This window comes from Falco biarmicus, chromosome 11 (genome assembly GCF_023638135.1).
Source record: "Falco biarmicus isolate bFalBia1 chromosome 11, bFalBia1.pri, whole genome shotgun sequence".
In the NCBI taxonomy this organism is placed as follows: domain Eukaryota; kingdom Metazoa; phylum Chordata; class Aves; order Falconiformes; family Falconidae; genus Falco; species Falco biarmicus.
In genome coordinates, this window is record NC_079298.1 from 8,634,950 (window position 1) to 8,662,779 (window position 27,830).

General features: G+C 50.9%; 2 protein-coding genes across 7 annotated transcripts; both read left to right on the plus strand.

Moving 5' to 3' along the window:
• The first annotated feature begins 80 nt into the window (after positions 1–80).
• Positions 81–11,778, plus strand: LOC130156795 (NADH-cytochrome b5 reductase-like). Of its 5 annotated transcripts, XM_056355597.1 has the most exons (7): positions 146–168; positions 1,355–1,534; positions 2,467–2,615; positions 3,819–3,900; positions 7,049–7,153; positions 8,854–9,057; positions 10,697–11,778. In XM_056355597.1, exons 1-7 carry the CDS (start codon positions 163–165, stop codon positions 10,898–10,900), a joined length of 930 nt encoding a protein of 309 aa, XP_056211572.1. In that variant the 5' UTR covers positions 146–162; the 3' UTR covers positions 10,901–11,778. The 5 variants fall into 5 exon arrangements, with proteins under 5 accessions (XP_056211568.1, XP_056211573.1, XP_056211572.1 ...); XM_056355593.1 differs by lacking the exons at positions 8,854–9,057; positions 10,697–11,778 and adding an exon at positions 7,261–7,795 and having other exon boundaries at positions 81–168; XM_056355598.1 differs by lacking the exon at positions 10,697–11,778 and having other exon boundaries at positions 145–168; positions 8,757–8,996.
• On the plus strand, positions 11,099–27,536 carry CDCP2 (CUB domain containing protein 2). Of its 2 annotated transcripts, none has more exons than XM_056355592.1 (7): positions 11,099–11,208; positions 15,866–15,999; positions 17,755–18,102; positions 18,184–18,528; positions 19,024–19,377; positions 22,176–22,354; positions 22,557–27,536. In XM_056355592.1, the coding sequence occupies exons 2-7, from the start codon at positions 15,924–15,926 to the stop codon at positions 22,869–22,871; spliced, it is 1,617 nt and encodes a 538-aa protein (XP_056211567.1). In that variant the 5' UTR covers positions 11,099–11,208; positions 15,866–15,923; the 3' UTR covers positions 22,872–27,536. The 2 variants fall into 2 exon arrangements, with proteins under 2 accessions (XP_056211567.1, XP_056211566.1); XM_056355591.1 differs by lacking the exon at positions 11,099–11,208 and adding an exon at positions 11,924–15,518.
• Positions 27,537–27,830: the final 294 nt, after the last annotated feature.

The window sequence follows — 27,830 nt, forward strand, 5'->3', positions numbered from 1 at the left end:
GGCGGGGTAGCTCACGCCTCCCTGCCCCCTCCCCTCCCGGGTGACTGACGGCGACGGCGACCAATGGCGAGTCGGCACCCCCGCCGTCAGGGAGGGTCGGCAAATTGCCCGGCGGCGGTGTCTTGCCGGGTGGGGCGGGGCGGTGGGTGAAGGGCAGGTGTCATGTTGGTAAGTCAGGAGGCGGGCGGGGAAAGCAGCTCCGCTCCCGCAGGGGTGGGGGTAGTTGAGAGACCGGCCCTTGGCGGGCGGCTGAGGGGCCGCTGGCCGCTGTGTGGGGCTGGGCCCGTGTACGCGCAGTGAGCGCTCGAAACTCCGTGAGTGTGGTCAGCCCCGAGCCGGGGGGGCCGGGGGTCCCTCTGTGTCGCCTGCGGAGGAGCTGAGGGGGCTCGGGGCCCGGAGCCGGGGCCGCCTATCCCACTGGCTCCCCCACTGTGGAAGGCCGGGCCGCCGCCTCCTGGTTCCCTTCTCCCCCTGCCGCGGTTAGAACACGCTTGTGTTGCGGGGGTGAAGGTCAGTTAATTAATTCACCTTGAAAATGAAGCTGCTCTAAGTGCTAAGTGTTCTCTTCCTCAGCTTTGTCAGCCGTGGCTTGTAATTTCCTCTGAACCGCCTTTTGTGCAACCGCGTGGGGAACAGCGTTAAGCCTCGTGTAGGAATAGCAAAGCCACCAGAAGTGTGTGTCATGGTGGGGGTTTGGGGGGTGTTCGGTAGGTACAACTCAAAAGGAAGGGGTGTAAAGGATAAAAATGGCACTGCTAGTGTTTCATGCCCTCTTTTGTGTGTCTGTGTTTAAAGCCAGACTCAAATCCCCTCATAACGGGAGCGTGTGTTTGCCTGTAGGCTCGGCTCTGAAGCCCACCTTGAGCTTGCCGCCCTCCCTCCATTTTAAAGCTGTGCTCTGTCAGGCCGCATCTCCGTTGGGTTCTGTCACTCCTTCTCACGGGCCGAGCAGCAGATTTATAAGATGTTTCTGCTCCGCGTGACCAAGCTGCGCTTTTGTAGGAAATCACCGCAGCAGAACGAGCAGCATGAGGGTGCGCCTGCTGCTGCTGCTGGAGGTGGCTTTGGCTGGGCAGCCTGCCTGAGATTGGGCTGGGGTCTGCTGTGGAGCTCTGGGCTGCGACGTCTGGCATTCCTGTGCCAGGCAACGCAGAGGCATTGAACACTTGAGCAAAAATGGAGTGTTGGAGGCACCAGATCTGCTCACAGGTTTTCAGTTTTTCCCAGTTCCCAGAGATACACATGCAAGATGCTTGAGAGAGATTTTCTTAGTCCTTCTCCAAATAATGCTCAGCTGATGAGCACGTGCTGCTCTTCATTGTACTGTTTTTGATGCGGGGCTTATGTTTTGCAGACAATGAGTGGAAATGAGCACGACTGGCTGGCTCTCAAACCCCAGGAACCTTCTCCATCCCAGTGCTGCGGCAGCGGCTGCAAACCCTGCATCTATGATGTGTATGAGAAGGAGCTTGCACAATGGGAGAGGGCCAAAGCAAAGCAAGACAAAAGCCTTCTCATAGAAAAGAAGGAGCAGGTCAATTTATCTTTATCGCATCCTAGAGCCTGTGCTTTGATCGTACTTGTTAGCGTGTGGGGTTGTGGTGATGGGCGAGGGAAGCAGCAATAGATTAAAGTGGTGCCTTAAGAGAAGGCTGTAAACGCAATTCCCCAAACTCTGCCTTCGCAGCCACCCTCCCCCTTGCCCGCTCTCTCCCTGCTGTAATGTTATTTTCCAAGTGTCGAGTTCGCCCTGGTGTCGCATTACAGCCCTGGGTATGCAGCTTCTCCTTGCCTGGGGTACCCCAGCCAGCCTCTCTGGAAAGTGGGAATAGGTGAAAGGTACAAAGAATCACAATTTTCTCTGACAGTTTCCTTGGAGAAGCTGTGTTTTCCTGACCTTTTTCAGGTTTTTTCCTGATTGTTACACTCTTACGCTGAGGATGAAAAAAGCTGCATTGTGCGTGGTGGAGTAGTTGTCTTCAGAGCATAATTTTTAAGCTTGTCGGTGCCCTTTTACATAGGATTAACTATGCCGGGTCAAGCAAAAATGATCGGTGTTGAAACAGCTAACAATATTTCCTATTCACAGTGGTCATCAGTAGGTTTGAAAGTTGCCCCCAGAGCAGCGCTCAGCTCTTTTAGGAGCATTATCTCTGTTTGTTTCCAAACGTGAGAAGATGATTGCAATGAGTCATAATAGGATGACCTTGTTCTGAGGTGTAAAAATTGTAATTTAAAAAAGGGGAGCAAGGGGGGAAATGCAGGATCCCAAAGTGTGTGCCGTGGAACATGATAATGAATCAGCAGAGAGCTGAAATTTGCGCTGGGCCCCAGTATTTAATACACGTTCTTCTGGAGTCCTGAGTATCTCTGGCACTAAATGAGCACACACGTTTGCTTCCAAAGAAAAATGAAATAATAAAAGGCACCATCTAACCAAGTAATTATTTATTGTTGTTCTTGCAGAGCAATAATTCAGAACTGAATCCAGATACATTTACTGCATTCAGCATAAGCTCGGTGGAGCAGCTAACAGAGGACACCTACCAGTACAAATTTGAATTACCGGGAAATAGCAGTCTGCGATTGAGTTTAGGACAACATATCGTGTTAAGGTATTGTTCTCTGTGCTAGTTAAACAGTCTGCATTATGTAACCTAATACGTAGGTTTTCGTCAATAGACAAAGGCTTCATACCAGGCAAATCATAATTTCTATACCTCCGCAGTGACACAGATGAAAGAACTTGTGAGCTTGCTAGCTCTACTAATTTTATGGTAAAAGCCATTCCAAAGCTGTATTTTTATTCAGCATTATCCTTGCGTCGGTGGGTCAGAAAGAACTAGGTGTGATTAAGAAAATCCATTTGCAGAAAGAAAGACTCAAAGAATAGATGCTACAACAGATGATTTACTCCAGCATGTTGGAATGAAGACAATGAGCTGCACTTACCCCAGTGCTTGATATTTTATGCCCTGTATTTTGGGGTAACTCAGCCCTGGGGGTGTAGCCCCGAGTGTCCAGGCATTTCCTGACTGATTTCTGGCAAAACAACCCTCCTGTGTAGTTTATTGCTTGCCCAAAACAGGCCACTTGGGAAAAGTTTATGTCTCTGTCAGCCATCTGTGGTGATCATTGCCGCATAGAAAAAGTCATGTTATGATGCCATTGATCTGTATCTGTTGACGTTATTTGTACGTTAACAGCTGATGTATACGGCTGGCTGGCTACTGAAAATACACGCTTCTCCCTTCAGCCATCTCTCATAATGCAGCAGAGGAAAAGGTTCGGTCACTTCAATCAATTACCATAGTCAGTAGTAAAGAGTGGGGTGGATGTATGCTATGGAGAGAGACGACTTACAGGAAAATACAGTGTATATTGACAAAACCTCAGGTCAAGGCTGTCCCCTAGCTTTCATTATTGAATTAGGAGATGCTGTCTGAACACAGAAACAGAAAGTAGATCCCAGCCCAAAAGGGGTAGCAAACTTAATTGTGAAAGCATTTTCTCTCCCCTTTGCCACTCTTGTGTGTTGGCCGTTTCTCACAAAACAGCTCAAACATCCTTCTAGGGGTGTGTCCAAGAGCTGAATCGTGGTACAGCTGGGGCCACCACCAGGAAAACAAAAGGTGCATTTAGCGTTTATGTTCCCTCTGGATTTTTACCTCTGGAAGGGAAATGTTTTGCATCTGTGCACAGGCTGGGCCACTGGGAAGAGACCTGCTGCCTCCCTCATCTCCCCAGAGAACTGCAGAAGTTTGGTAATACCCGTCAATGACCCAAGTCACAGTGGGTTCCTGTATTTCTCTTCTCAGAGGAGTGGTGAATGGTTTGGAGGTCCAGCGAGCCTATACTCCGATTAGGAATGCAGAAGGTTACTTTGAAGTTTTAATGAAAGTAAGTAAGCCTGTACAGTATGGATTAGAGTCTAAGGTGCCAGGGACTGTTTTCTTCTGGAACCAGGCACGCTGTCAGCACTTCAAGTGAGACTCTCTCAAATCCCTCATGGACTGTTCCCGTGTTGTTTTGAAGCAGTTGTGCTTTGCTGATAAAAATTGTAGTTTTCCCCACAAAACTGAAAGCAGAGGAAAGTGACACACAAACAAGTGCTTTGTGGCATAAGCCCTCCCTGTTAAGCGCTTGGGAGAGCCTCTTGGGAGCCCAGCAGTCACCAGTGCAGAAAGAGGTGCCCATTCAACTTCCCTGATTTCATTTTGTCTTTTCAGTCTCTTTGAAGTCTCACCCAGTTGTCAGCCCAGTTGAAGCACTGATTTTGGGAAGTCTTTGCTCAACCCTTACCCTCCCCCCTGTATTTTACTTTAAGAATGCACCTCAGAAAAAAAAGCCAGTTTAGTTAAAAATGTTGATATACGCTAGGCAGCTGTTTCCGGTTTGTGGGCAGGGGTCTGGAGCTGCCTGAGTCTGAGAGGGTCCCCATGGCAGAGAGGTGACCCACAGGCACAGGCTGCACTTCTTGGGGTGACAGAGTCCCATTTTGTATGGATGTTCTGGCCCTTCTGGAGGCCACCACAAAATACTGGTTGAATTCAAAAGAGTTTTATAGGAGAACTTGACTAGAAATTTGTCTGAAGAAAGTCTGCAAGGCCCTCATAAGTGATTACTTTGGTGAATATCGATTTGAAGAAAATTTTTCCGATACTGCGTTAGTATGTCACTAGTGATGCCTCAGGGCAGACACAGACTTCAGTATAGGTGTGAAATTCAGAGGGCTGGGTATCCCAGGTGGCTTGCAGAGAATGACTGCTTGTCATCCACCTGTCTTCCAGGATTTCACATTTTTGGGGTTTATTATGCATTATATGTTCAAACACAAATGCTGTTCTTTAGAAAAGCATACAGCTTCTATAGGACACCTGTGGGAGGGTCATTTCACCATTCTTGTGGCAATTGGTGTGTGGTAGGGGAGAGAAATGCTGCATTTGAGTTGTGTTAATAGGATACGTTCACAGGATGACTGTGAAATTTCACGTATACTTGCTTATTACTCACAGGTTTTGCATTTCAATAATAATAGTAATGATTGTAATGATACCTTTCCTTTATATAGAACCTTTCATCCCAAAGGGAGCTATAGTTATTCTCTGGCAGTGACAAAAGCGGTTGGTAACACCCAGTGCAAAGCAGCCATTTTTATAACTCACTCTGTAGGTTGTGGTATATTTCACACTATTCAGGCAATTTTGGAAAGTACTGTATTATTATTATTATTACTATGCAATCCAAGCACTGTTCAGACCCTTCTGTGTCTTGTTATTATAGCATTGCATTTGTGATACTACAGTTAAGAGTGAGGGAGTTGCCATTTACAGACCATAACCCTCTTTTTGAGTGATTTTATAATGTTAGGGTTTCTCTCTATGTAAGACTGGGTGTAGAAGTTTTCCCCTAGGAGATAATTATTTTTTTCTTTTTATTTAGAAAAATTCATTTTAAACCCACTCAATCACTTCTCACTTCAATTTTTGGAAGTAATTTTGGTCAAAGAAGGATTGTTTTAGTTTCCATTACTTTGGTCCATTGGGAATAGGTAGTAAGTGGGGCGGAATTTTCTGCTTTTGCGTTGGGTTTCTGTATATATTTGAAGAAAGTACGTATAAAATACTGCTCCTTTGATGCAACTGCATACTCTTTGCGTGAGACTTGGTACCTGCCCAGAGCCCTCTGAACATGTTTCTGACAGTAACTCAGAGCCTGGATGTGTGTATGTTACACATTTAGCTTGTGAGTGTAACAACTGGTGCTAATAGTTCTTCATACTTCAGGTATCTTACTTAAGTGCAGTTGTTAGGAGGGGAGGAGCATCTGCACTCTTTATTAGCTGACATTGCTTGCAAGCATGATCACTCACTTTTTCTTGGCTTCGTTGTGGTTCACCAATTTTGTTTGCCTGCAGTGCAGCTTGGTGGCCAGCCAAGGCACTGGGGTGTGCAGCTGGGCTTCTGTCCAATGTGTGTGCAGAAAATACCCCAAAACACACTTCCTTTGTATGGGTTAGAGTCTTCGAAGGCTTAAATCACATCCCATCTTTTGACCTCTGGTTGTGTTGCTTTTTCTCAGGCTTATCGATGGCATCACCTCTGTGCGGGACCAGCTGTCTGCCACAGCTGTTGGGCTTATCTGCTCTTGCTCTTTGGACTAGCCCTTATTCTCTGGTCAGATCCCATGGTCTGTGGCTATTCTTCTGCTGACATTTGTTCTCGTTAACCATAAAGTGGTTATACATAGGTGGCTTAGATATACATACAGCACATAGCAACAAGACTGCTTGGATAAGCCCTTCATTTTCCAGCCTCTCCTTGCTTCTCTGTTTCTAGCAAGCACTGACCATTTCTCATCAGTCATGATGAGGTTAGCATTCCTGCAGGCAAAAGCATAGATAATATTGTTTGTGCCTGGTAGAAAGTAAGGCAGCTTTTTGCTAACGTTTTTTCTTCCATGAGGCCCACATTAGCATATCTTTTTGAAAGTGTGAAGGCATCCCTTAGCATCCAGATGATCTGTTCTGAAAACAAGAGTTTTATAAATGAGAAACCTGACTTTGGGTCACTAATTGTATCAACACAGCATCTGAGAGACTGAAATAAAGCAAGAACTATTCAGTGTTTATATAACTATCAGTAGCCAGAGGGCATTTCCAGACCCCGTACCCAGAGATCTGGAGAACAGTTGAAGGCTTGGACTGTGCTTTGCATGCAAGACACTCTTCTCTGTGTGCTTTGTAAGCAAGAACTCCGATAAGCTTTTTCCAGTTTTGGAAATTCAGACTGCATAAGAGTGGGTTGTGTTTACATTGTAGTCAAGCTGGAATGGATCCAATATGATTTAATTTAAATGTCTTTGTTTTGGGTATAACTTTGAGTTATTTTTCAAACAGAATGATCTTTCTTTCTTTTTAAATGCATGAAATGGTTTTTTTTGTCCCCTTCTTGTTTTAGATGTAGATAACTTTATAATTGACTTTAAGCTGGGAAACTTTCCAACAGAGTGTAATTATTCTTTTCTTTTGCGCAATGTTTTTTATTAGTGCTATGAAGCTGGGTTAATGTCACAATACATAAAAACGTGGAAAAAAGGAGACATGGTCTTTTGGCGTGGGCCGTTTGGAGGGTTCCCGTATCGACCTAATAAGGTTAGTTCCCTAAGAGACATAGGATGTTTCCACTTGTGGCAGCTAGCTTTGTTTAATACTCTAAAGGGAAGACATCAATCTGATTACTGTTTTCATGATTATTTTAGGTGCTTCCTGGGTTACTGTACAGTGCTACCACATTAGCAGTCAACTGCAGAAAATACACATTACTGAACTGCAGAATATTTAAGAAGGAAGAGGAGAGGGAAGTAGACAGGAGACTGGAAAATACTAGCAGGGTGCTCTGTTCTTCACTTGCATTAGAAGTTCCTGGTGCCTGTAACAAATGGAATGTACTTTGCAGCAGCCATGAGTGTGGATCGGTTTTTGCCTTGTTTGAACCACACTGCTTTTTTGTGACTGAGCGCAAGCCTGAAGGGGAGTTGTTGATCTTTTTCTCTCTTGGGTATTCCCTGAACTGTAGCAGCTCCAGTAAGGTGTCACGTCACCCAGCCACTCTGCAAATGTTGATCCCACCTGCTGATACCAGGCTCGCTGCAAAAAAAAGCAGATCCAGTTTCAGGGGAAGGCTTCTCACACATACTAATTTGGTTACTTAATTCTGACCTTTCAAATGAGGAGCAAAATTGAAACACTGGTCATTATGTTTGATCCTAAAGCCTTGGTTTTTTCTCTCCCCCCCCCCCCCCCCAAAAAAAAAAAAAAAAAAAGAGAGAGAGAGAGAAGAAAAAAGGCTGTAAAATCCCAGTGGCCACGCTCCATGCAGAGCAATTGTGTTCTGCTTTCTGAAATACTCTCCCTGCTGTTTTAGGCTACTGTTCCCTTCTCTTCTTAAAAGTTTCCAGATAATCATTTGGGACAGAACATGACTGTCATGCCTAGAAGTGGCTGTCTTCAGGGGCTGTCTGGGTCATCTGTGTACATGCAGTTTGCAAAGCACCTGAACAATCTTTAAAACAACTTGCTGTAGAAGAACTGTTTATTATTTAGGAATTATAACGTAGGTCTTGAATATTAGTTTTGTAGTAAATTTTTCTTTTATGTCTTTGCTGGCAGTAGAATGGGACTCAGATTCAGGTAGATCAGATCCATTCACAGTAGCCTCTGAGGGTTTAATAGGGGTTTAAGTCCCAGTTCTGGCACTGCTGCGCTGGCTGCCAGCTGAGGAAAGCGCTAGGAACTGTCTGCCCTCCTACACACAGCACCTTACTGCCTGAACATCCCTGTCACGGGTAGAGTGACTGTCCCCTGATGCAGGTGGGAAGCACTATGTGTTGCTGGTATCTCTTTGAGAAAAGTGAGATAATGCACCGGGAAGATATGTGAATTAGGATGGAAAAGAAACCATTTCCTCCAGAGAACGTTCAGGATTGTATTTTGCAGCATCCAAGGTAAACACAGGGAGCATTTCCAGTGGGAGAACAACACACAGTGGGTCAACAGTGCAGCAAAATTGAAACTGAAATATAAATTAATTGAAATCAAGGCTAAAGTTAGGAGAAATTATTATATTTGGGTAAAATCCAGTTTCTTTAGATTGGTATATAAACCCTGGAAATGCTATCTGTAATCTTTTGCAGAAAAATACATTCTGAGATTTGAATTTACCAGCTCATGACCTTCTGATATGTTCTCTCTCAAGGGACACTTCATCAGTGTGGCAGCAAGGAGGAACTGACCATGAGCGCATCCGTCTCCAGTCACCACAGCTCATTTGAAATTCTCTGTTTTGTTGTTAGCATGGAGAACTCCTCATGCTGGCATCTGGTACTGGCCTCGCACCAATGCTTCCCATCCTCCAGTCTATAACAGATGATGAAGAGGATGAAACCTTTGTGACTCTTGTTGGTTGCTTCCGTACCTTTGACAAAATTTATTTGAAACCACTTCTCCAGGATCTGGCTCGATACTGGAACATCAGAATATTTTACGTCCTAAGCCAGGTAAATAAATGGCACGTTCATGTGAGGGCTCTGTGTGCTGGATGAGCCTCTGCCTCCTCCGCTTTTCCATGAGCATGATCTTAATTCTTTCACAGTCATCGAGGCTATTTTGTGATCAAGTAGCCGCTGTTCTTAAATCTGCTACATATTCTCACACTGCTACTAGTCTGGAGAATTTCAGGGAAGTGACTGTCGCTGCTTGTCCCTCTTTACCTCCTTGGTAACTGTTCTGTTGGGATGGACCTGCTGATTCGTAGTTACTGTTGATTGCCCCCCACCACTTCAGGTGGTTGTTGCTGCACCTAAACATCTGTTTAGACTCACAGCAAATAAGCTCTTTCTTCTTTCATAATACCAGTGCCTTAATCTGTCCTTACCCTCCGTTCATGGCACATGGCTAGAGCTCTCTTCTTCTGGTATGCTAGCACCAATTCCCCAGCAATTTTTTTTCCCAGCTGACCCATTTTTAAACTTTTTAAACTTGTTTCCTGCTCTGTAAAATTATTTTTTCTGCCAAATCCATGGGATGAGGGCATACCTCTCAGTGGTCTTACGTTTTGAGCAGTCTTTTTCATTTCCATTTGGTCCCAAAGTTGCCTGTGTTCTGCATGGGTTTGGTGGTTGAAAATTATTTCCCTCAGAAATGAGGATTCATTGCAGGCATGATATAGAAAGAATTATTAATGCTAAGGGAATGAATCCCATTGCCTTTTTAGTTTCTCAGATGAATCATTTTATGTATCTCTCATAGTGGATCTGCCTCATACATTATGTTCCACATATGGCCTCGACAAGTTGAGATTGGGTATAGGGAAAAGTACTTGTGACTTAAGCACCCCCTCAGCTGCTCTGTAGGAGTGTAACTGGTAATTGTCTCTGGTGACATAGCTTAAATACCCTTTTCAGGACAGTGCTGTCTCAAGAGCATGAGGAGGTCTTGAAATTCAATCAGTGAAGGGCAAGAAACCTACCTGACCCCTGTCAGTACTGTCTGCCCCACATGTACATCTCTCCCTTTCTTCTTTTAGCAGGTTTGTTGTAGTCCAACGCTGATTCGAGCATCCTCCCTTTTAGGATTATATATCTGTCTCAGTATTTCACTCTGCTGCCTGTCACCACCACATCTGAGGACCCTCTGCTTCTAATTAATAGCAGTAGGGGAGTCCCCACTGGATCTGATGCCATGGGATCTAACATTTCTCATGGGATCAGAGCTGTGTTTGCGGCAGGGCTGGTTTCTTTCAGTTTTGGTCGAGGGAGATGGGACTGAAAGAGACTTGGGGAAGGGGAGAGGCAATAGAGAGGAATAGACCTGGGACTTAGGACTTGGGAATAGAAAAGGTGCGCTGGGAAGTGGCTCTCAAAGGAGGAGGTTCTGCAGCGTTTGTTAGTGATAGTTATGCTCTGGTTTTGTTCAGTCCCCTCTGAGACTGAGTGGCCAGGTCCCATGGCAGGGAAGGATTGGATGTGGGCTTTGGAAGAGGAAGGCAGCTCTCAGGAAGGGTCAGTTCTACCCAGATGGTGTCACAAGGGTGGAAAAACCTCCTGTGCAGTACTCTGAGGGGAGGAGGGAGATTCGGCTATAAGCAATCAATTGTCCTCTTTAACTTGGCCCACTGCAAACCTTTTGCCTTTTCAGGAAACTTCACTGGAAAAACTTCCTTGGAGCTATCAGGAAAACACATTCACTGGTCGTCTCAATGAAGACTTGATGAAGACGATAATAAATTCCTGTCGAAGAAGACCATTTGTATTAATCTGTGGCTCTTCTGCATTCAGTGAAGATATGAGTAGATACTTGAAGGCTGTGGGAATTGAAGAAAATTCCTGTTTTGTCTTTTAGCAAGATATTCCTGACCTGAGGAACCTTAGGCCAAGGCTTAGACATCCTTGTTTCTCTGCAGACATTGCTCAAAATCAGTCATCTCAACAGACTGAGTTCCTTGTGCATATACTTTTTTAGGTCTTTGGATCAAATATTTTCCTCCAGTATGACTTTCACTCTTGAGTGTTTTAAGGAACGGGTGCCATTCCAGAGTGGCTGCCATGTGGTATGCCTCTCATACCTCAGGGAACAGCGTGGTAATTTTAATGGAAGTCTTCACAGGACATTTTGAAAGACATCTCATAAGGGTACCGAGAAGCATCCAGGTACACAGCTTTGTTGTGTATATGTGTAGTATGAAGATAGGTGATGTGCTTCACAGTCCATGTTAGTTGCAGTGGTACTGTGCCCTGTGAGGTGTCTAGAGGAGAGACTTCATCCTCAGGGAGAAGCCTGCCTGGCCGAGGGAATAGCAGAGCACTGGCCCAGCACTCTGAAGTAGCTGGAGTTCATTTTGATTGTGTCATTGTCTTGCTGGGTGGTGCCAGGTGAGTCACTTCAACCTCTCAGTGCCTCAGTTGCCCCATTGTACACTAATACAGAGAAGGCGGCACTGATATTCTCTGAAAAGAACCTATGCATAAGGATGGAATTATACATGATGCCCAGTGAGGACTTAGGCAGGCTGTCCTCCTGTCCTAGCACAGCCTGCATTACCTACCCTGGTCCTTAAACCTTGAAATACTGCCTGGGGAGAGAAAGAGCATGTCCTAAAACTGAAAGAAAGTGTCTGGGTTGTAGCTGCTATCTGTCAGGGAGGATGGTTGTTTGCTTTCCATGTCCCCTAAGTGTTGTGTAATAGCCCTGGTTCATTAAATTGAACCTCTTTTCAAATAGACAGCTGTTTCTTTTTGTCACAGGACTCTCGCAGGTGCCCAAGGGGGGTTCCCTAAGCACACAAGAACACCACCTGAGGAGTGAAAGCTTCACAGGGCTTTGCTGGCGTGCTCCCCGGTGGGGCAGAGCCAAAGACCTGCCCTGGGATAGCACCCAGCCTAGGCACCCCAGCCCCTTCTTCCCCTTTCAGTCCAAGGTGGTGCTGCCTTTCCCCAGAGGTATCTGTTGTCCACTCTTTCACCTTCTTAGAAGACTGTGTTTACTAACTACACCTGCAAAAATGAAGCCTTTCTGCACACCTGTTTTTCTGTTCATGCCCAGCTGTGACAGATGATGTTATGCCTCATTTTTTACCTGTATCAAATGGTACACCTTGCACAAAGGAGATGTAGTTTAAGAGTTGCTCAACATAAGCAGTGTGCACTAAAATGATGGCTCTGATTCACGTGCCGGGAGGAAGCGTAGGTTCCCCTCGCATCAGTGAGATTTATCTCCAGTTACCAAATGCCTGGACTTAATCCAGTGTGGTCTCAGCCTTTATCAGGGCAAGGGCTGACACGAAAGCCATCTTCATAACCCAGAATAGGGTTCTGGCTTTTAATGCAGAGACATCTAGGGAAGTTGTGCACAGTAGGTCCAGGGCAAGCTCTCAACTCCCATTCAAACTGTGCTTCAGCCACTATAAGCCACTGTGTAGTGGAGGTGCTTCTGCATGGCATGGGGCTGGTAAAACAAGGAGTTTCTTTCTCTGGTTGCTCTCACTACTTTGGTCTTAGCTAGGAGCATGGAGAAAATATTTTCCTCAGATAGGTTTTCAGAGTATTACTTACTTACATACCTCTTGCTTTAAATATTCTGCCTTTCTGAGATTTCACTTAAAATCCACCCAGCCTTTTTGCAGAAGCTCGAGGTAAAACTTCACGCTCGCTTCAGAAAAGCGACGACTTTCTGTGTGAAAGCTGGGACTGTTCCTTTAAATGCAACCCCAATATGTCTGGGTATTTCAGCACATATGGGCCAGGATGGTTAAACCCTACCCAGCTGGTCTGGCCGTTCTGCCGAGAAGCCTCCCGTCTTTGTTCGTGGCTAAAAGGGAGGGTGGTGAGAGACGGAGCAAGCTGTGAATGCTGCGGGTTGCAATCCTGCAAAGGCAGGCTGCAGGCAGAGCGGGAGGAGGTGATGCATGCTGAGCCGGCAGCCCGGCTTGAGGTGCCAGAGGGGATGGGGGTCTTTGTGAGACATTCTCCATGGGGGAGACTATGTCCCTGGTAGTATGAACTCGAAGGCACCTTTAAACTACCCGTAGGCACTTTGTTCTCGATTTTCTGCCCTTCTCTCCCTTCCCCCTCCTGCCTTTTTGTCATTTCTCAGGCTGGCTGTCGCATGAGTCCCCTCTTCCCAACCTATCCCCATGGGGAGAGCCCCTTTCAGAGGCTTGTGTGGTGCTTCTGCAAAGGCAGGGACATGGGATGGAAAGGCAGGAGTGGTGGCAATTTCGTAGGGAAATGGTGGTGATGCTGTCAGTTATCAGGGGGGTTGAGGAGCTGGATGTGCATGAGCTCCCTGCAGTGGTGGGTGGCCACTGCCGGGCCTGGGTGGGGGCTCGCACCCTGCTGGGGCAGGGGAGTGCTGGCAGGGTGCTCTGGCTGCCCCCCAGGAAGCCCCCACCGCCTGTGCGGCACTGTGCTGGGGAGAGGGGCTTCGCTTTGCTTCCTTTCTTCTTCCTCATGTGCAGCCTAAATACCTTCTTAATTTTATCTCATTATTTTCTGCCGAAATAATTCCCATTTCTCCTGGGGACTGTATTTAAACCTTTGATCTTCTCTGAAGTCTCACAGTCCTGATCACATCCTTTCTATTTAAATGAATCAAATGTCTTTTTGACTCATGATTTCTAGATTTGCCCACAGAGGAATAGAGGCAGCTCTGGTACTGCACACCTCAAAATCACCCACCAAGTCGCTGGTTGGAGCCAAAGTGCCCTGGGCTGATCCAGAGCACCTCCAGCCAGACTTCTGTGCCTGGCTCCTCAGCCCGCTTCCCTGCTGCATCTCGTCCTCCCCCTGCCTCCCTCTGCCCTCCTGCCCGGCTCTGCTGGCTGACAAGCGGCATTGCCTGGGCTCAGGCCCAGCCAGGGAATGGCCATCCCCAGGTCAGGAGAAGGGTGGATGTGCCGGCAGTCCCTGGATGCTGTCTCCTGGGAGGGGGAGCACAGCTGCTGTGCTCCACAGCCCCGGCCCCCCATCTCCTGGGGGTATCGCCAATGCAGAGCGCAGCTGGAGGGTTGGAAAAGAGTGGTCACGTAGGTACCGGTGTCCCAGTCACTGGCTCCGTGCTGCGATGTGCCTCAGCGCTGAGGCTGGTGCTGGAAAGGCTGGAGGATGGTTGTTGCTGGAGATGCTGCTCCATCGTGCAGTGATGTGGCCAGGAGGGCTGAGCACTCCTACCTGAGCCAGGACCGGTTATGGAAATGTCCTGGAGAGGCCCCTGCACCGCGGGCCATGGTGCCAGACCTCCCCTGCCTCTTCGCTGTGGGCTCTGGCCCTGCGTGTGTTTTACAAGGCAGGGGGACAGACCTCCTCTCCAAGCCTGTTAGGGAAGCAGCTAATTAAGCTCAGAAGTGTCCCTGGGAGGTCGGTAGGAAATGCGCCAGCATCACAGCAGTCTCCCAGAGCTTGCACTGGAGCAGGAGCTTTGCACAGTGCCTGGGGACAGGGAGTGCTGCCTTACTCCTCCTCGTTTGAATGTGTGCTTACTCCTGGTCTCGTGGGGTGACGTGGTGTCCAGTGCCCCAAGGACAGACACCCCGATGTCCCCCACCTCAGCTGGGCTCAAGATGGAGGGCTACTGGCTGGGATGCCCCAGCAGCCCTCAGCATGGCTCCAGCGAGGCCGGGCAGTGGGGAGAGAGTCTGAACAAATATTATTGTTGTTATTATTACCCATAAATATATGCAGGCACTTAACGACCTTGGCATGGAGCGTTTCCTGGCGATTCATGACCAGTTGGCGTTAATGGTCCTTAGCTGCACCTTGGGCCATCAGCTCCTCCCAGCCCATCATTAATCCACAGGAAATGTCTCAGGCATCGATCCTCATTGCTTAATTAATAAATGCAACTTGTCTCCCTGCCTGAGATTTAGCGATACTTGCTGCTTCTTTCCCTGCTGCCTTGAAGGTGACTTTTAGCACAGGTCCCTCACGCCAGGAGGCCCTTGTGGGTTTTTGTTTCCTGGCATTCATCTGGGTGTGGGCTATGGCAGCAGGAAAGCCTTTTCTCTCCTGGGCGGGAGGGAAGGAACTGAACCACTGCTGGATTTGGGGTTTCTCCAGCTAATGTGGCACAGCACAGGAGCACATCTTTCCCACCGAACGCAAAGGCTCGAGTACCTGCAGCCGAATGCATCCAAGAGCCTGGGCAAGAGGGAGTGTGAGCTGGCATGGAAGAACGTGGTAATTCTCCAAGGCTTTAGCAGGTTCTATAATAGTCAATGTTTTTTGCCCATGAGTCACAATTCATCTCTAATCTTCCTTGGGGGAGGTGGGATTTGCTATCTTTAGTGTTCACGACTGCCGCTTTCCCAGGCTGAGCATCCCACTGAGCCTGGGTGCTTGCTGCAGGGATGCTGACCTGGCAGCCAACGTGGAGACGCCTGTTTCTCTAGCCTTTACCACCGGTTGGCTTTGTGCAGTGGGTGCCGCAGTATAAATCATGTTAATTCCTGAGGTGCTTTTCCACGGTAAGTCTGAAATTCCCATTTTGGTTCACTGGCTTGCCTGGCAAACTAAATTATTTTCATAGCCCCTTAAGGGCATATTGTCAGCCCAGAGTTACTGCTGTTATACACCATATCTGAAACATTAATATCTCCTCTAAATACAGTGTATTGACAAGGTATCTGGTATAGTGTAAATCCTTGGGACATTTGATCCAGATCATTAAAACTGAGTGAAGGAAGGGAGGAATAGATCAAGTTACCTTGCCGCTCTTAATTCAAACAAGCGATGAATTATTCATTCCGCTATTAATTCTGCAGTCCTCCTGCTTTTTATTTATTTCTCTCTTTATGTATTTTTTTCCTCCCAGATAGACAGCTCTGAAAGGATGCTCGGGCACCGGTGAGGGGACATTTGCCTGCCAGAGGATGGGGTGCACAGGGCCGGGCTGCCTGACAGTACTGGTCATGCTGTGCGGGGCTCTTGGGGATGCTGCCGGCAGAGGTAAGAGCCCAGTCCCAGCTCCCAGAGATGACCCTAGGGCCAGATGGGCATCCATGGTCCCCAGGGAGGAGGGGGCTGTTTGTGGGTGCTGCAGTGGCTCTGGGGTGCAAGCAGGTCCCAGCTGTCAGCCCGTGCAGGCAGAGGGGCTCCCTTGGCCTGGGGAAAGGAGCTGGGGTCTGCAGTTGCAGTGTGTGGCAGCAAGTGTGGGACACTGCTTTTGCTTGGTTTTCTGCTTCGCCCTTATTTTACTGAAGATTGCAAGTCGGGGTTGTCCTGTTGGGGTGTACAGGTGCTTTGCTGAAAGGTTTGTTAACTTTTGGAGTTGCATATGCCTGTGTAAATATATATACGCACACACAGAGGTATGCGCATATATATGTGTGTGTGAATGTATGTTTGTGTATCTGTGTACATAATAAACCTGTCACCTGGATAAAACACCTGTGGGGAGCAGGGCAGTGTTAGCACACCACACAGTAATTTGGGGCGTAGGGTGGGTCAGGTCAGCCCGGTAACTCGGCTAATGAGCAATACCCCTCCCAGAAAATGGCAGGGCCTTTCTCACAGAAGGGGCTCATGAGGAGCAAGTAGCCACCTCACTACCTGGTGCTGCCAGTTCACCCCACTGCCTGCACCCACCTGGGCTTTCCGGAGCACCCCCAGCCACCCAGCCCTTAATCCATCAGCCCGCCTGCACCGTGGGTGCTCGCCCCTCCCGTGGGCTCCCCTCTTGGATATTTATTTCAATAAGATTATTCCTTTAGTACCAGCCTCATATTACTTTATTGCCTATCCTCAGTAATTAGCAAGGCAATTTTAGATCTGGCCAGCTTTGCTGCTTGTAGAAACACACCCACACCTCTTACCCATTTGCTATGGTGCTGCATCACACACATCCGCAGGGCCCCCCCTCACCGGGAGGTCACCGCAGCAGTGAGTGTGATGAAAAGCAATGTGTGCTGGCTGACTATTGATTTGCAATATACTTGGCCCAGATTGATGGCAGTGAGTGCCCAGCCTTGCTTGGGAACCCACACGTCTCCCGGGGGCTACACAGGGTCTGTGTCCATCCCAGACATGATGTATGTGCCCGCTATATCAGCCTCTTCACCCCAACCCTAATCAGACCCAGGGGCAGGTGGCAGCTGCCCTCCCCCTTCCCCCTCCTCCTCCCCCCCCCCCCCCCCCGGTCTTATTTTATAATAACCATGTCTCAGTATAAAGATTTAATTAGAAAATCGATCTCAACATGCATAACTCATTGTTGAGCACATGAGCCCTTCACCCCTATTTCTCCCAGCTTGAATTCACTGATACCGGCATTATATGGAGGGAGCATCGTTGGTGGGAGGCACAAAGCTGATGGGCTGGGCAGCGGGGGCACTGGTGAGCCTGGAACCTCTGAGCCTTTAAAACTCACTCCCTATTTTCTTTTTCCCAGCAGTAAATAGAAGGGGATGCCATGCTGTCGCTGGCAGGACAAGCTCAAGGGCATGGCCGAGCCCTGCTGCAGCCACGCCATGGGCCAGCATGGGAGCAGTGCGGGGAGAAGGGGGTTATGTGGAGGGATGAAAGGTGATGGGAGCAACGTGTGTCCTCCAGGGCGAAGGGGTGGCCAAGCCCAGCAGAGGTCTGCAGGGCGCTGATGGTTCAGTAGTACCAGTGGCGGGATGGAGCAGGTGCTGTGCGCCCCATCTCCATTCTTTTAGGCTTCCCCTGGAAAGGGGACATCACATTCACCTCTGTGTCCCCCAGGCATCAAATGCGGGGGTGTGCTTTCAGCACCCTCTGGCAATTTCTCCAGCCCCAACTTCCCAGGGCCATACCCCTATGAGACGGAGTGCACGTGGCTGATCGTAGTGGCCGAGGGCTCCTCCGTCCTGCTCTCCTTCAGCCACTTTGAGCTGGAGTACCACGCCGCCTGCGCCTACGACTACCTCCAAGTCTACAATGGGGCTGCCCGGGACCGGGGCAACCTCCTGGGCACCTTCTGTGGCCGCAGTCCCCCGCCACCCTTCTCCTCTGCCTGGCACGTCATGGCCGTCGTCTTCCGCTCTGACCGCCACGTGGCCAAGCGCGGCTTCGCTGCTGCCTACCGGAAAGGTAGTGGGGAGGGATGGCAGTGGTGGGGCGTCCGTCCATCCGTCCTCCCCCACCGTCCTCATCATCCGTACCCCCTTGCAGATGCCTGTGGCGGGCAGCTGACGGGACTGTCGGGAGAGATCACCAGCCCTCGCTACCCCGAGAGTTACCCCAACAACGCTGAGTGCCGCTGGAGCATCGGGGGGGCTGGTGGCAGTGGCCCCCTCACCCTGGTGTTTGCCGACTTCCAGCTGGAGGGGGGGCACGGCTGTGGCTTTGACTATGTGGCCCTTTTTGACGGCCCCACTGCCACCGCTCCCCATCTGGGACGCTACTGCGGCAGCGCCCGCCCGCCCCGCACCATCTCCTCTGCCCCGCACCTCTTCATCCTCTTCAAGTCAGACTTCAACATCGGCGGCAGGGGCTTCAAGGCCCATTTCTACTCAGGTGCGGGGGTCTCAGGGTGGTGGGGCAGTGGGAAGGATGTGGGGACAGGTCCCCATGGTGGTGGCGGTGGTGATGCTCTCCCTCCCGTGGCAGCAATAGGAGATGATAGTGGAGGGGAGCCCTTTGGGCTGAGCTCGTGGGATGATAGTGGAAGTTAAAAACCACCACGCAATGCAAATGGCCTTGCCGTGGCTGCACCAGGCCCTGGATTGCCTTTCTCCTGAGCAAGAGCTGCCCTTCTCCCTTGCTCATGCCATTCCCTGTGAATATGGGGTTTCCCCATCTGCTTTTGTAGGACTTTGGCCCCCTTGGGCATTGCCGTCCTGCAAAACTGATGGGTGTCCATCAGCCACACGGAAGGCTGGGGAGCACTGAGGCGAAGGGAAGAGCATCCTTTAGGGCTAAAACAAGTGATCACTCATCTGCCAGCTCATCCAGACCCGGGGGCTTCAGGTTTGCTTTCATTTTATTCCTTTCCCCTTTTTCCCTGAGCAGGCGAGTGCCAGGAGGTGTTCACCACTGTCAAAGGGAATTTCTCCAGCCCTCGGTACCCAAACTCCTACCCCAACAATCTCAAGTGCCAGTGGAGCATCCAGCTGCCCCCAGGCTACCGTGTCAAGGTCTTCTTCTTGGACATGGAGCTGGAGGGCCGGAGCAGCCTGACGGGCAGCTGTGACTATGACCACCTGGCTGCCTTCGATGGTGGTGCCGAGAACGGGTCCCTGTTGGGGCGGTGGTGCGGGCGGGAGAGCCTGGCACCCGTCACCTCCCGCAGCAACCAGCTGCTGCTGGTCCTCCACACTGACCGCAACACAGCCAAGAGGGGCTTCTCCATCGCCTACGTGGGAGGTAAAGTCTCATCTCACTTGGGTGCTCCTCAGTGCGTTATTTCTGTTGGGACATGCCTGAGACCATGTAATTGCCAGAAGGACCGTGCTGTGAAGATACCTGTCTGCAGGGGCAGAGCATGTGGCTTTTTAGGGATGGGGTGGAGGAGATGCGGTGGGTGAGTTCCAGTTCTTGCAGAGTGCGAGATGCACTTGCTCCATGTCATGTTTAGTATTCAGGAGATGCTTTCCAGCTTCTCCCCACATCTCTGCTTCTGCCATGTTCCTGCTCCTCCCTTAGGATGTGAAGGAGAGAAAAACCCAAGGGGTTTTTAGGGGACCAAAGCCCCAGGGGAGGTGACCAGCTCAAACATCACAACCCTGTTCCCTGCTTCCCAGGATGCTCCAGCCCTGCCAGCACATGGCTGAGTAGGCAGACGTAAAGCATGTGCTCTCCTCCACCGGTAGCAGCACTGGGGGTGGGGGGGTGGGGGGACAGGACCCCCGGGGTATGGCATTCCCAAATCTGCCCAGTCAGCCCTGCCGGCACGTCCCTGCTCCCCACTGCCGGCGTGCCAATGTCCCAGACCCTGCATCCGCAGCTGGTGGGAGGAGCAGTGTGTAACCTTCCTCATGTCTTTGCCAACCTTTGCACCTCAAAAGCCAGCAAATTGATGGTGTTCGTTGTATTTCAAGATAATTACATCTGAGCTGACCTGTGTGTCAGGGATGATTCAGACAGGGGCAGCCTCGCTGGCAGGCTGGAGCCAGAGCTGGGCTGCTGGACCGGCGGCGCAGGAGCTGGAGATGGCTGGCCCTGGGTTTACAAGTTTTCATCCGTCAGCAGCAAAATCATTCTTCATTTCCAGCGTAGCAGTAGGAATCTGGGGGCATGTGGCTCCAGGAGTAAGAGATGGGATGGAGTTTTGTCCTGAGCCTCTGCAGCCTCTGGAGAGCGGTTGTACCAGACATCCAGTAGGGCTTTAGCGTGCACAGCAGGTCTGACCCTGTCCTTGTCCTGCTTATTTGTTACTGTTTTACAGCAGTGTGCAGGGAGAGAAATCTTGGCCTCTGGTCATGGAGAAACCCCATTCCCGCTGGAGGAGCTTGCAGACAGATAGATGGGATGGTAGCTAAAGAGCAGGGGGAAGCCCTGTCACGGAGAGCAACGTGACTTCTCCCAACTGCCCAGGCCTCCTGCATCCCCTGGTACATGCTGCGGGATGCATGTTGGGGGAAGACAAAAGCTTGGACACGAATCCGAGCCTCCCTCCATAAAGCTAAGCTGCCTGTTGTGTCTGCCCAGCGATTTGGGCATCTGCTTGCAATTAGCAGCCTGCGTGGCACATCCAACCGCCAGCCCCCTGCCAGGAGAGCGGCTGCTCCCAGCGGGAGATGCCGGCCTCTCCCCGCCACCGGCTTCCTCAGGAGCCCACGGTGGCAGAGGGGCACCTCAGCCTCCACGTCCACATCCACAGCTCTTCAGTCACGCAGATACTTTCCTTTTGGGCCCAGGAAAGAGCATGACTTGGGCCGGGCGTGTATGATTTGTGGCCATTTGAATGAAAGCCTTCACACCAGGAGAGAGGATCCATTTTCTCCCCCTCCTGATCTAATGCACTTTAGTTATTTGGTAAATCTTCTAATGGTTTTATAATGCACTAAGTGAAGCAAAGTGACACTATTTTTTCATATTGATTTTATTGCATCTTGCCAGTTTCATAAGGCCAGGATTCAGAGGGAGCTGGAATAATTCAATAATTCATACTGCCCATGTGGCTGGTTCAGGCTGAGCAAAGATTAACTTACAAAAGGGGGACATTTTTCCTCCCTGCTTCTTTCCCTGCATGGATGCTTTCTGCATCCAGAGGGGCCAAACAGAGTGCCAGAGGGAGAGTGATGGAGAGGGGCTGGGTTTCCCATCAGCTGGCTCTTCGTCTCAGCATTCATAGACAGCTCAACAGCAGCTCCCTCTACGCACTGTTCAGCAGCTCCCTCTCAAAAATAACATTCTGGAGGTGGTGGAGGGCTGATGAGGGACAGGACCTGGGCTGTGCTGTCCCCCGGGGAGGATGGCCTGGGGCCAAGGACCTGGCTCACCCTTCCCCGTGGGCCATGTGGCAGCCACACAGCTGCATTGCTCCAGGGTAGGCAGGCGTGCAGTCCCCCCAAGATTCATCTCCTCCATTTCATCTGTGAGAGTGTCTCTTGCAGGGGTGTTGTAGTGTGCAGGGGTGTTCTGTGCCCATGGCAAGCCATCAGCAAAGCTCTCGTCATCTAATCCTGGGCAACAACTCCAACGTTTCACTGGCTTTGCAATGATGGAGAGCAGCTGCTTTCACAGGGTAAATCTTTCCTTGCTTATGGCAGTGACAGGATGATGGTGTTGCCTGTGATGGCATTGAGGTGTCACTCAGGGAGCTGGGAAGGAGGATGAGGTTCAAGAGGGTTGGTGGCAGGGCCTCTCCCTGGGGCAGAAGGCCAGGCAGTGCCTGGAAGCCAGCTGTGTCTGACCTTGGCACAGGACAGGGCTAAGATACTTACATCGCTGTCTGCATTTTGGGTGTAGCTCCTGTTTTCCTGAAAACTCATCACATGTGTCCTACAGCAGCACCACCAGCTACTGTGAGATGCATGGCAAACTTACGAGGCCGCTGTCCCTGCTGCTTCTGGCACCATCGGTTGCCTGCTTCATGTGTGATGGGGACGGCGACCTTTGAAAATGGCTGTGGCTCTGCACGGAGCTACTGCAGTCGCTGCAGCCTGGGGCAATCCTCTCCTGACAGACCTTCGCCTGTACCTTGTTTTCTGACCCGACAGTTGTGCCCATAAATGTCAGCTGCACCCGGACGGACTTCCACATACAGATCCCAGTGCAGTCCCTGGCCCAGCTGGAGAGGAATAGGATTTACCTGGGGACCCCCTCCTGTGCAGCCCAGGTGGTCGGCAGGAACTTTAAAATACACACCAGGTTCGACACCTGCGGCACCGAATCCCAGGCAAGTAGTCGGCAAACCTTCCTTTAAAGCCAGCTGAGTAGATGGTTAGCCTTGTGCTGGTCATACCAGCTGCAGAGAGGCATTCCCAGTCCCTCTTCCATCTTCCCAATAAGATACTGGTCTGCTTCATGGCCAAGCCCTCCAAACCCCTGTGAAAATAAGCTGCACAAAGCCCTGACGAACCACAACCCTTGTCTTGCAGAAACGCAACAACACATCCGTCATTGTCAGCACCCTGTACATCGATTTTTCAGCAGGCAAGCAGGAGGACATCCACCAGTATGAGGTGCAATGTGAACCAAAGAGGAAGGAAGCCTCGGTGACACTCATCGCTGGCCCCGACCCATCCAGGCTCAGCCAGGCAGAAAACCTGGTGGATGCCCAGCAGCGGGAAGGGGGAGCAACGGACACCCGTGAAATCAAGAGCCAGGACACCAGCGACATCGTCTTCATCAGCATCTGCATCCTGGCTGGGCTCCTCATGGTCATTGCAGTGGTGGGACTGGTGCTTCTGTAGGATGCTGCTCCCCAGATCTCTAGGTCTTGCAATCCCAGCACTGGCCAGGGTGGAAAAGCACCCCAAAATCCACCCTTGCCCCAGGCTGAGCACTAACGTAGCTCCTCAAACAGAGACGCAGCTCCCAGGCCCTGAAACAGAGCCTGAGCCCAACCTCCACCTCTTCCCAGCGCCTGAAAAATCTGGGCAATAGGCAGCCGTTTTCCTTCCCAATTTGTTTTCCTCTGTCTCAATCTGTCCATTTGGCTCGGGAATGCAATTCTTGTGCTTCCTAACTCTTCCCACACCTGCTTCAATTTGTTTTCCCTCTGGTGCTGCTACTTTGAGGAGAGTTAACGTTGTTTGCCGATGGCTGCAAATCATCCCGTCAATTATTTCTAGCTGAATTCTTGAAAGTACAAACCATTTTCAAATATAGTGATATTCCCAACAAATATTTTCCATGCTCCTGCCCATGCTCAGGGTGGGGTACCATGGAGCTGTGTTATAGGTATCTCCACTTGGCACATACAGATGCAGCTCATGTAGATGCTCCCAGGCGGTGCTTCTGGATGTCTGTGGGCAATGTGATGAGACACATTCGCCGTGCCCTGGAGCTCCTCGTTTGATCTTCGAATGTCATCTAACGCACCCTTTTCTCGCAGGACTCACCCGAGTACTTCAGCCACCAGCAGCTGGAGGGAAGGAGAATGATCTCTTCTCTGTGTTTTCCTCCTTTCCAGCACTTTCAGGTGTCCACCGCTGTGAACTCTGTACCAGCATTGCTCTTGGAGTCCAAGACCGTGGGCAAATACTGCGTGGGCTTGGCAGCCTGTGGTGCCATGGAGCCTGGGGAGATGTTGGAGTGTGGGCATTTTGGTAACCATGTAAAGGAAGCCTTGGCGGGAGGGGCTGCTCCTGAGACCTCACTGACACCGGACCTCCACCCTTGGTCCCTGAAGAAGGTGAGCTCAGCAGCTGAGAGCACAAAAATAGGAGTCCCGTGGTCACCAGCACCTCCAGAAAACTTGGGTTGCTCCCTGAGAACCCTCATGCTACTCACTGATGAGAACCCTCATGCTACTCACCAAATAACCCCTGCAAAGGACATTCCCTTTCAGCGTTGCACAGGGGCGGCTGTCACGGAGCAGCCTGTGGTTGTCCTGGCACGAGTCAGAGCCAGGCAGCAGGGAAGCCAGTGTGAAATCTCGCTGCAGAAGCAGGGTGAGTGCAGCCCTGGGAGCCTGGCGTAGGGACCACCTCCCCCCAGCCTGTATAAAACACACTGTGGTGCTGGGAGAGATCTTAAAATGTCCAAACGTCATCATGCAAAGGCAAAAAATTGAGCTTGAGGGCAGCGAGTAATCCAGGAGCCATTTTTTTGATAGCACTAAATGTGAATCCATCCTAAGGAGCGTACCGGCTATTCCTGTAAAGCACGGCACAGCACAGCAAGCCCCTCTTGCTGCTGAATCCACCGGTGGGATTATTAGCAGGGGCCAACAGGACAGTCCCATAGGTGAAAGGCTTCCCTGACCAGTGTCCCGTAGGTGAAAGGCTTTTCTGATGGTTGTCCTGCTTCCCGCGCCCACTGGGACGGGTCTGTACATCAGGAATCGGGGGAAGCAGCAGTAAAGGAAAAGGATGATGATCAAGCAGCTTTTCCTCCGAGCCCACGGATGCCTAAGAGGGTGTCTGGGGAGGGAAGAAGGCACAAATCCACGCATGCCTCCTAATGAGGAGCCTTCGTTATCGGAGCCCGGATTGATTTGGCGTTTGTTGGTGCAACATGTCGGCAAATGCGAGATTGCTGAGTGAAATATTTGCCAGCACTGTTAAGCTCCATTAAGGCAACGTTTTGAGAGCGTGTTGTGTACATAGACGGGAAACAAGGCCAGACCCCCCTGCTGCCTGCAAAGCCTTGCTGCCAGTTAATTGCTAGGTATATAACTGTCAGCTTGAGACGATAGTTATGAGATTTGACAACTGAAGAAATTTAAAGATATAATTAACCTTCTTGGTGGCCCAGATTTTGCTGAGACAGGTGAACACTGCAGCTGCTTGTGCCTGGCGAGGAGCTCGCAGCACCCAGCAGCATCTGGCCCCTCGGCCGCAGGACAGGTACCTCCTCACCCGGCTGGAGCCTGCGGCACCCTGTGATTTGCAGAGAAAAAGGCTTCTCTGGGTAAGGTAGCTGTTGGTGTTGCACTGAAATAAGGAGCTGGATCTGGCCCCAGAGTCCAACAGCAAAATGGACTGCTGTCGTGGTCGCCCTGGAGAGGGCTTCCAGCTCTGGCTGTGGTTCAAAGCCACCCAAACATCCCCGGGTGCGGCACTCGCCTTCATGCATCCCAATGGATGCAGGACTGGTGCTGTGGGAGCAGCTCCACTCCCCTGAACCAAGGGGCTCCCCAGCACCCCTGGCCCCACAGGGCGTTACCCAGGGGCTCACAGCCAAGGCAATTAATGCAACCTGAAGGCTTACAAAAGCCCTTTCCTGGCTTGTTCTTGGATGTGTTCACAGCTGCATCTGTGGCTGCCGCTGGCAGTGGGCCACTCAAGCCAGTCATCCCCCTCGGAGTGAGGAAGGCCTGCCGTGCTCCCCGAGCATCAGCCCTCCTCAGCCTTCAGTCATGCTCCAGTGTGTCTCAGCCTCTCATTTCCTCCATTAAGTTTTGGCATCCAGTCTCTCCTTGCCCTGCAGGATTTTGCTCACTGATGTCCCCTGTTAACCCGGCTTTTCCCTGATATGCAGGGCCCTCCCTTTCTGTTCCAAATTTGACATCCTGGGAAGCTGCTGCTTCAAAAAACCTGGAGGTGTCACCACCAGTGCTGCCCAGAGTCCTCTGTGCTTTCAGATACTCGATAACAACGAGCTTGAGGAGCCCAGTAAGTGTCATGCCAGCAGCATGGGGCAAAGGGGACATCATGAGGACAGAGGTGACGCTTGAGGCTCTGGCTGTACTCCCAGCTTGGTGGACAGGACATGGGAGCACCAGCCTCTCCCCAGTGAATGCAGGATTGTTTTCCGTCCAAACCAGCAACAGCCAAATGGGCCACGAAGCCTGTGGCTTTGCAGAGGCCCCCCAGACCCCTGCACCGCTGGTGATAACCCCCACCGGGTTTCCAGCTCAAACATGCTCCCAGCCGATTTATCCCACTTGCTTCTGCCCCCCTGCTCCCCAGATCACCCGACAGCTTCCCCAACTCCTTCCCTGCACTATGTCAGGGAGCCCCCTCCCCAGCACCCCTTTCCCAGGGGGTGCAGGCAGCCCAGGAGCGTGATGCTGCTGGCTGAGACATGGTCCCAGAGCGCGATGGCCCCAGCGTCCCACACCAGCACACAGAAAGACCTGGCAGCACCAATGGCACATCCCCATCCTTGTCCCCATCACACCCAGGACAAAAGCCCCTTGTAGCCACCAGCCTCGGGCAGCCTTTCCCCATCAATGGGGCTCTGTGCACAGGGCGATTCCTGCTCGCCCAGCTCCTGAAGGAGCGTGATGGGGAGTGGTTGTACTTTCCCCTCCAGGGCCAGGGCTCCCTGGGCTCTCCTGGAGCTTTACCTTGCCTTTCCCATGGCCTGGCTGGCCCCTGCCTGCAGCCAGGTGTGACAGGGACACCTGGCATGGAGCAGGGGTTGGGAAGGTGCCGGCTCATTTGTCACCATGATAAGTGATGCAGTGCAATATGAGTAGGAGCTGCAGCGAGAGCTAACAGAAAGGGACCAGGAGAAGAGAGGCATAACCAGGGGCTGGAGCTATTCTGGCCTTGCAAATTCATTCCAGTGAGAAATCTGTGTTCATCTGATTTCCTCCACCTCCATGCAACCAAAGCTCCCCAAAAGTGGATCAAAGGACACCTCTGTGGCCTGGAGGATTTCCCTGCCGCCACTTGTGCTGCTGCTGAGCATGGCTGTGGCATGGACCAAAGTGGCACCCGTAGCATTTCTCCTTCAGCAAGCATGTCCGTCCTTGTCCCTGTGGGTGAAGACCCTAGCAGCACAGGGAGTCACATGGAGACAGCCAGGAGGGGAGAAGATCATGGTGAGCAGGTGCAAAGTCCCTTGGCTGGGCACTGCCCCGTGCTGGGGATGGACCCCATCAGGGGAGGGGGGCAGTGCAAGCACACAGCCCGGACAGCAGGACTGCTTGGGTCAGTTTGTGAAACAAACCCTTTCGCTCATGGAAAAGCTGCTCAGATGAGTTGCCAACAGATACCAGGAATCCATCACCAGCGCTCCTTCCCTCCACCACGCCTGCGGTCCTCACGCATCAGACCTCAGTTTCCCTCCTTAGCATTTGCCTGGTGCTTCCCGAGCAGGCAGGGAGAGCAGCGGGCATAGGCAGCGCTCCCATTACTCATCTGATGATTTATTTAAAGACTGATGATTTGATTGCGCCGGGCTGAATGCAGCCACCCCATTTCCTGGCTGCTTATGGATGTGGAGTCGTGTGTCTCTGGAGCAGACAAAGGCTTTGCTGTAGTGCGGGAGGGAGAGCCTCCGCTATCTCTCTGTAAACGTCTGGATGCGGCTCTGGTGAAGAACGGCTGGTGAAAATCATAGATCATAGAAAACAGGACTGGAAGAGCCCCCAGGAGATAGGCTGGTTTATTCCTCTCCCTCCCTAGGGGAATTGCTCCTACCGGATTGAAGCTGGGCTAAAATATCCTGAAAATCCAAGTCATGCTCTCTGCATTTTCTTTATTTACCAGGAAGGTTCTCCTAATGTGTCGCACTGGGGGGATGTGCTGGTGGGGGTGTGCTGATGGGCACTGTGCTTTTGTGCTGCTGCACTGGACAAGTGCTGGGATGGTGGAAGTGCCCCCAAATGGGCACTGCTACTGGCACAAGACCCTGTTCCCCTTGCCCAGAGGCACAGGGCCAGCCCTGGGGCACTGGGCAGGATGGGGTGTCCCACTGGGGCTCCCAGCAAGCGCGTGGTGTTACAATCCATAACGCAAGGGTCTGGCAGCCTC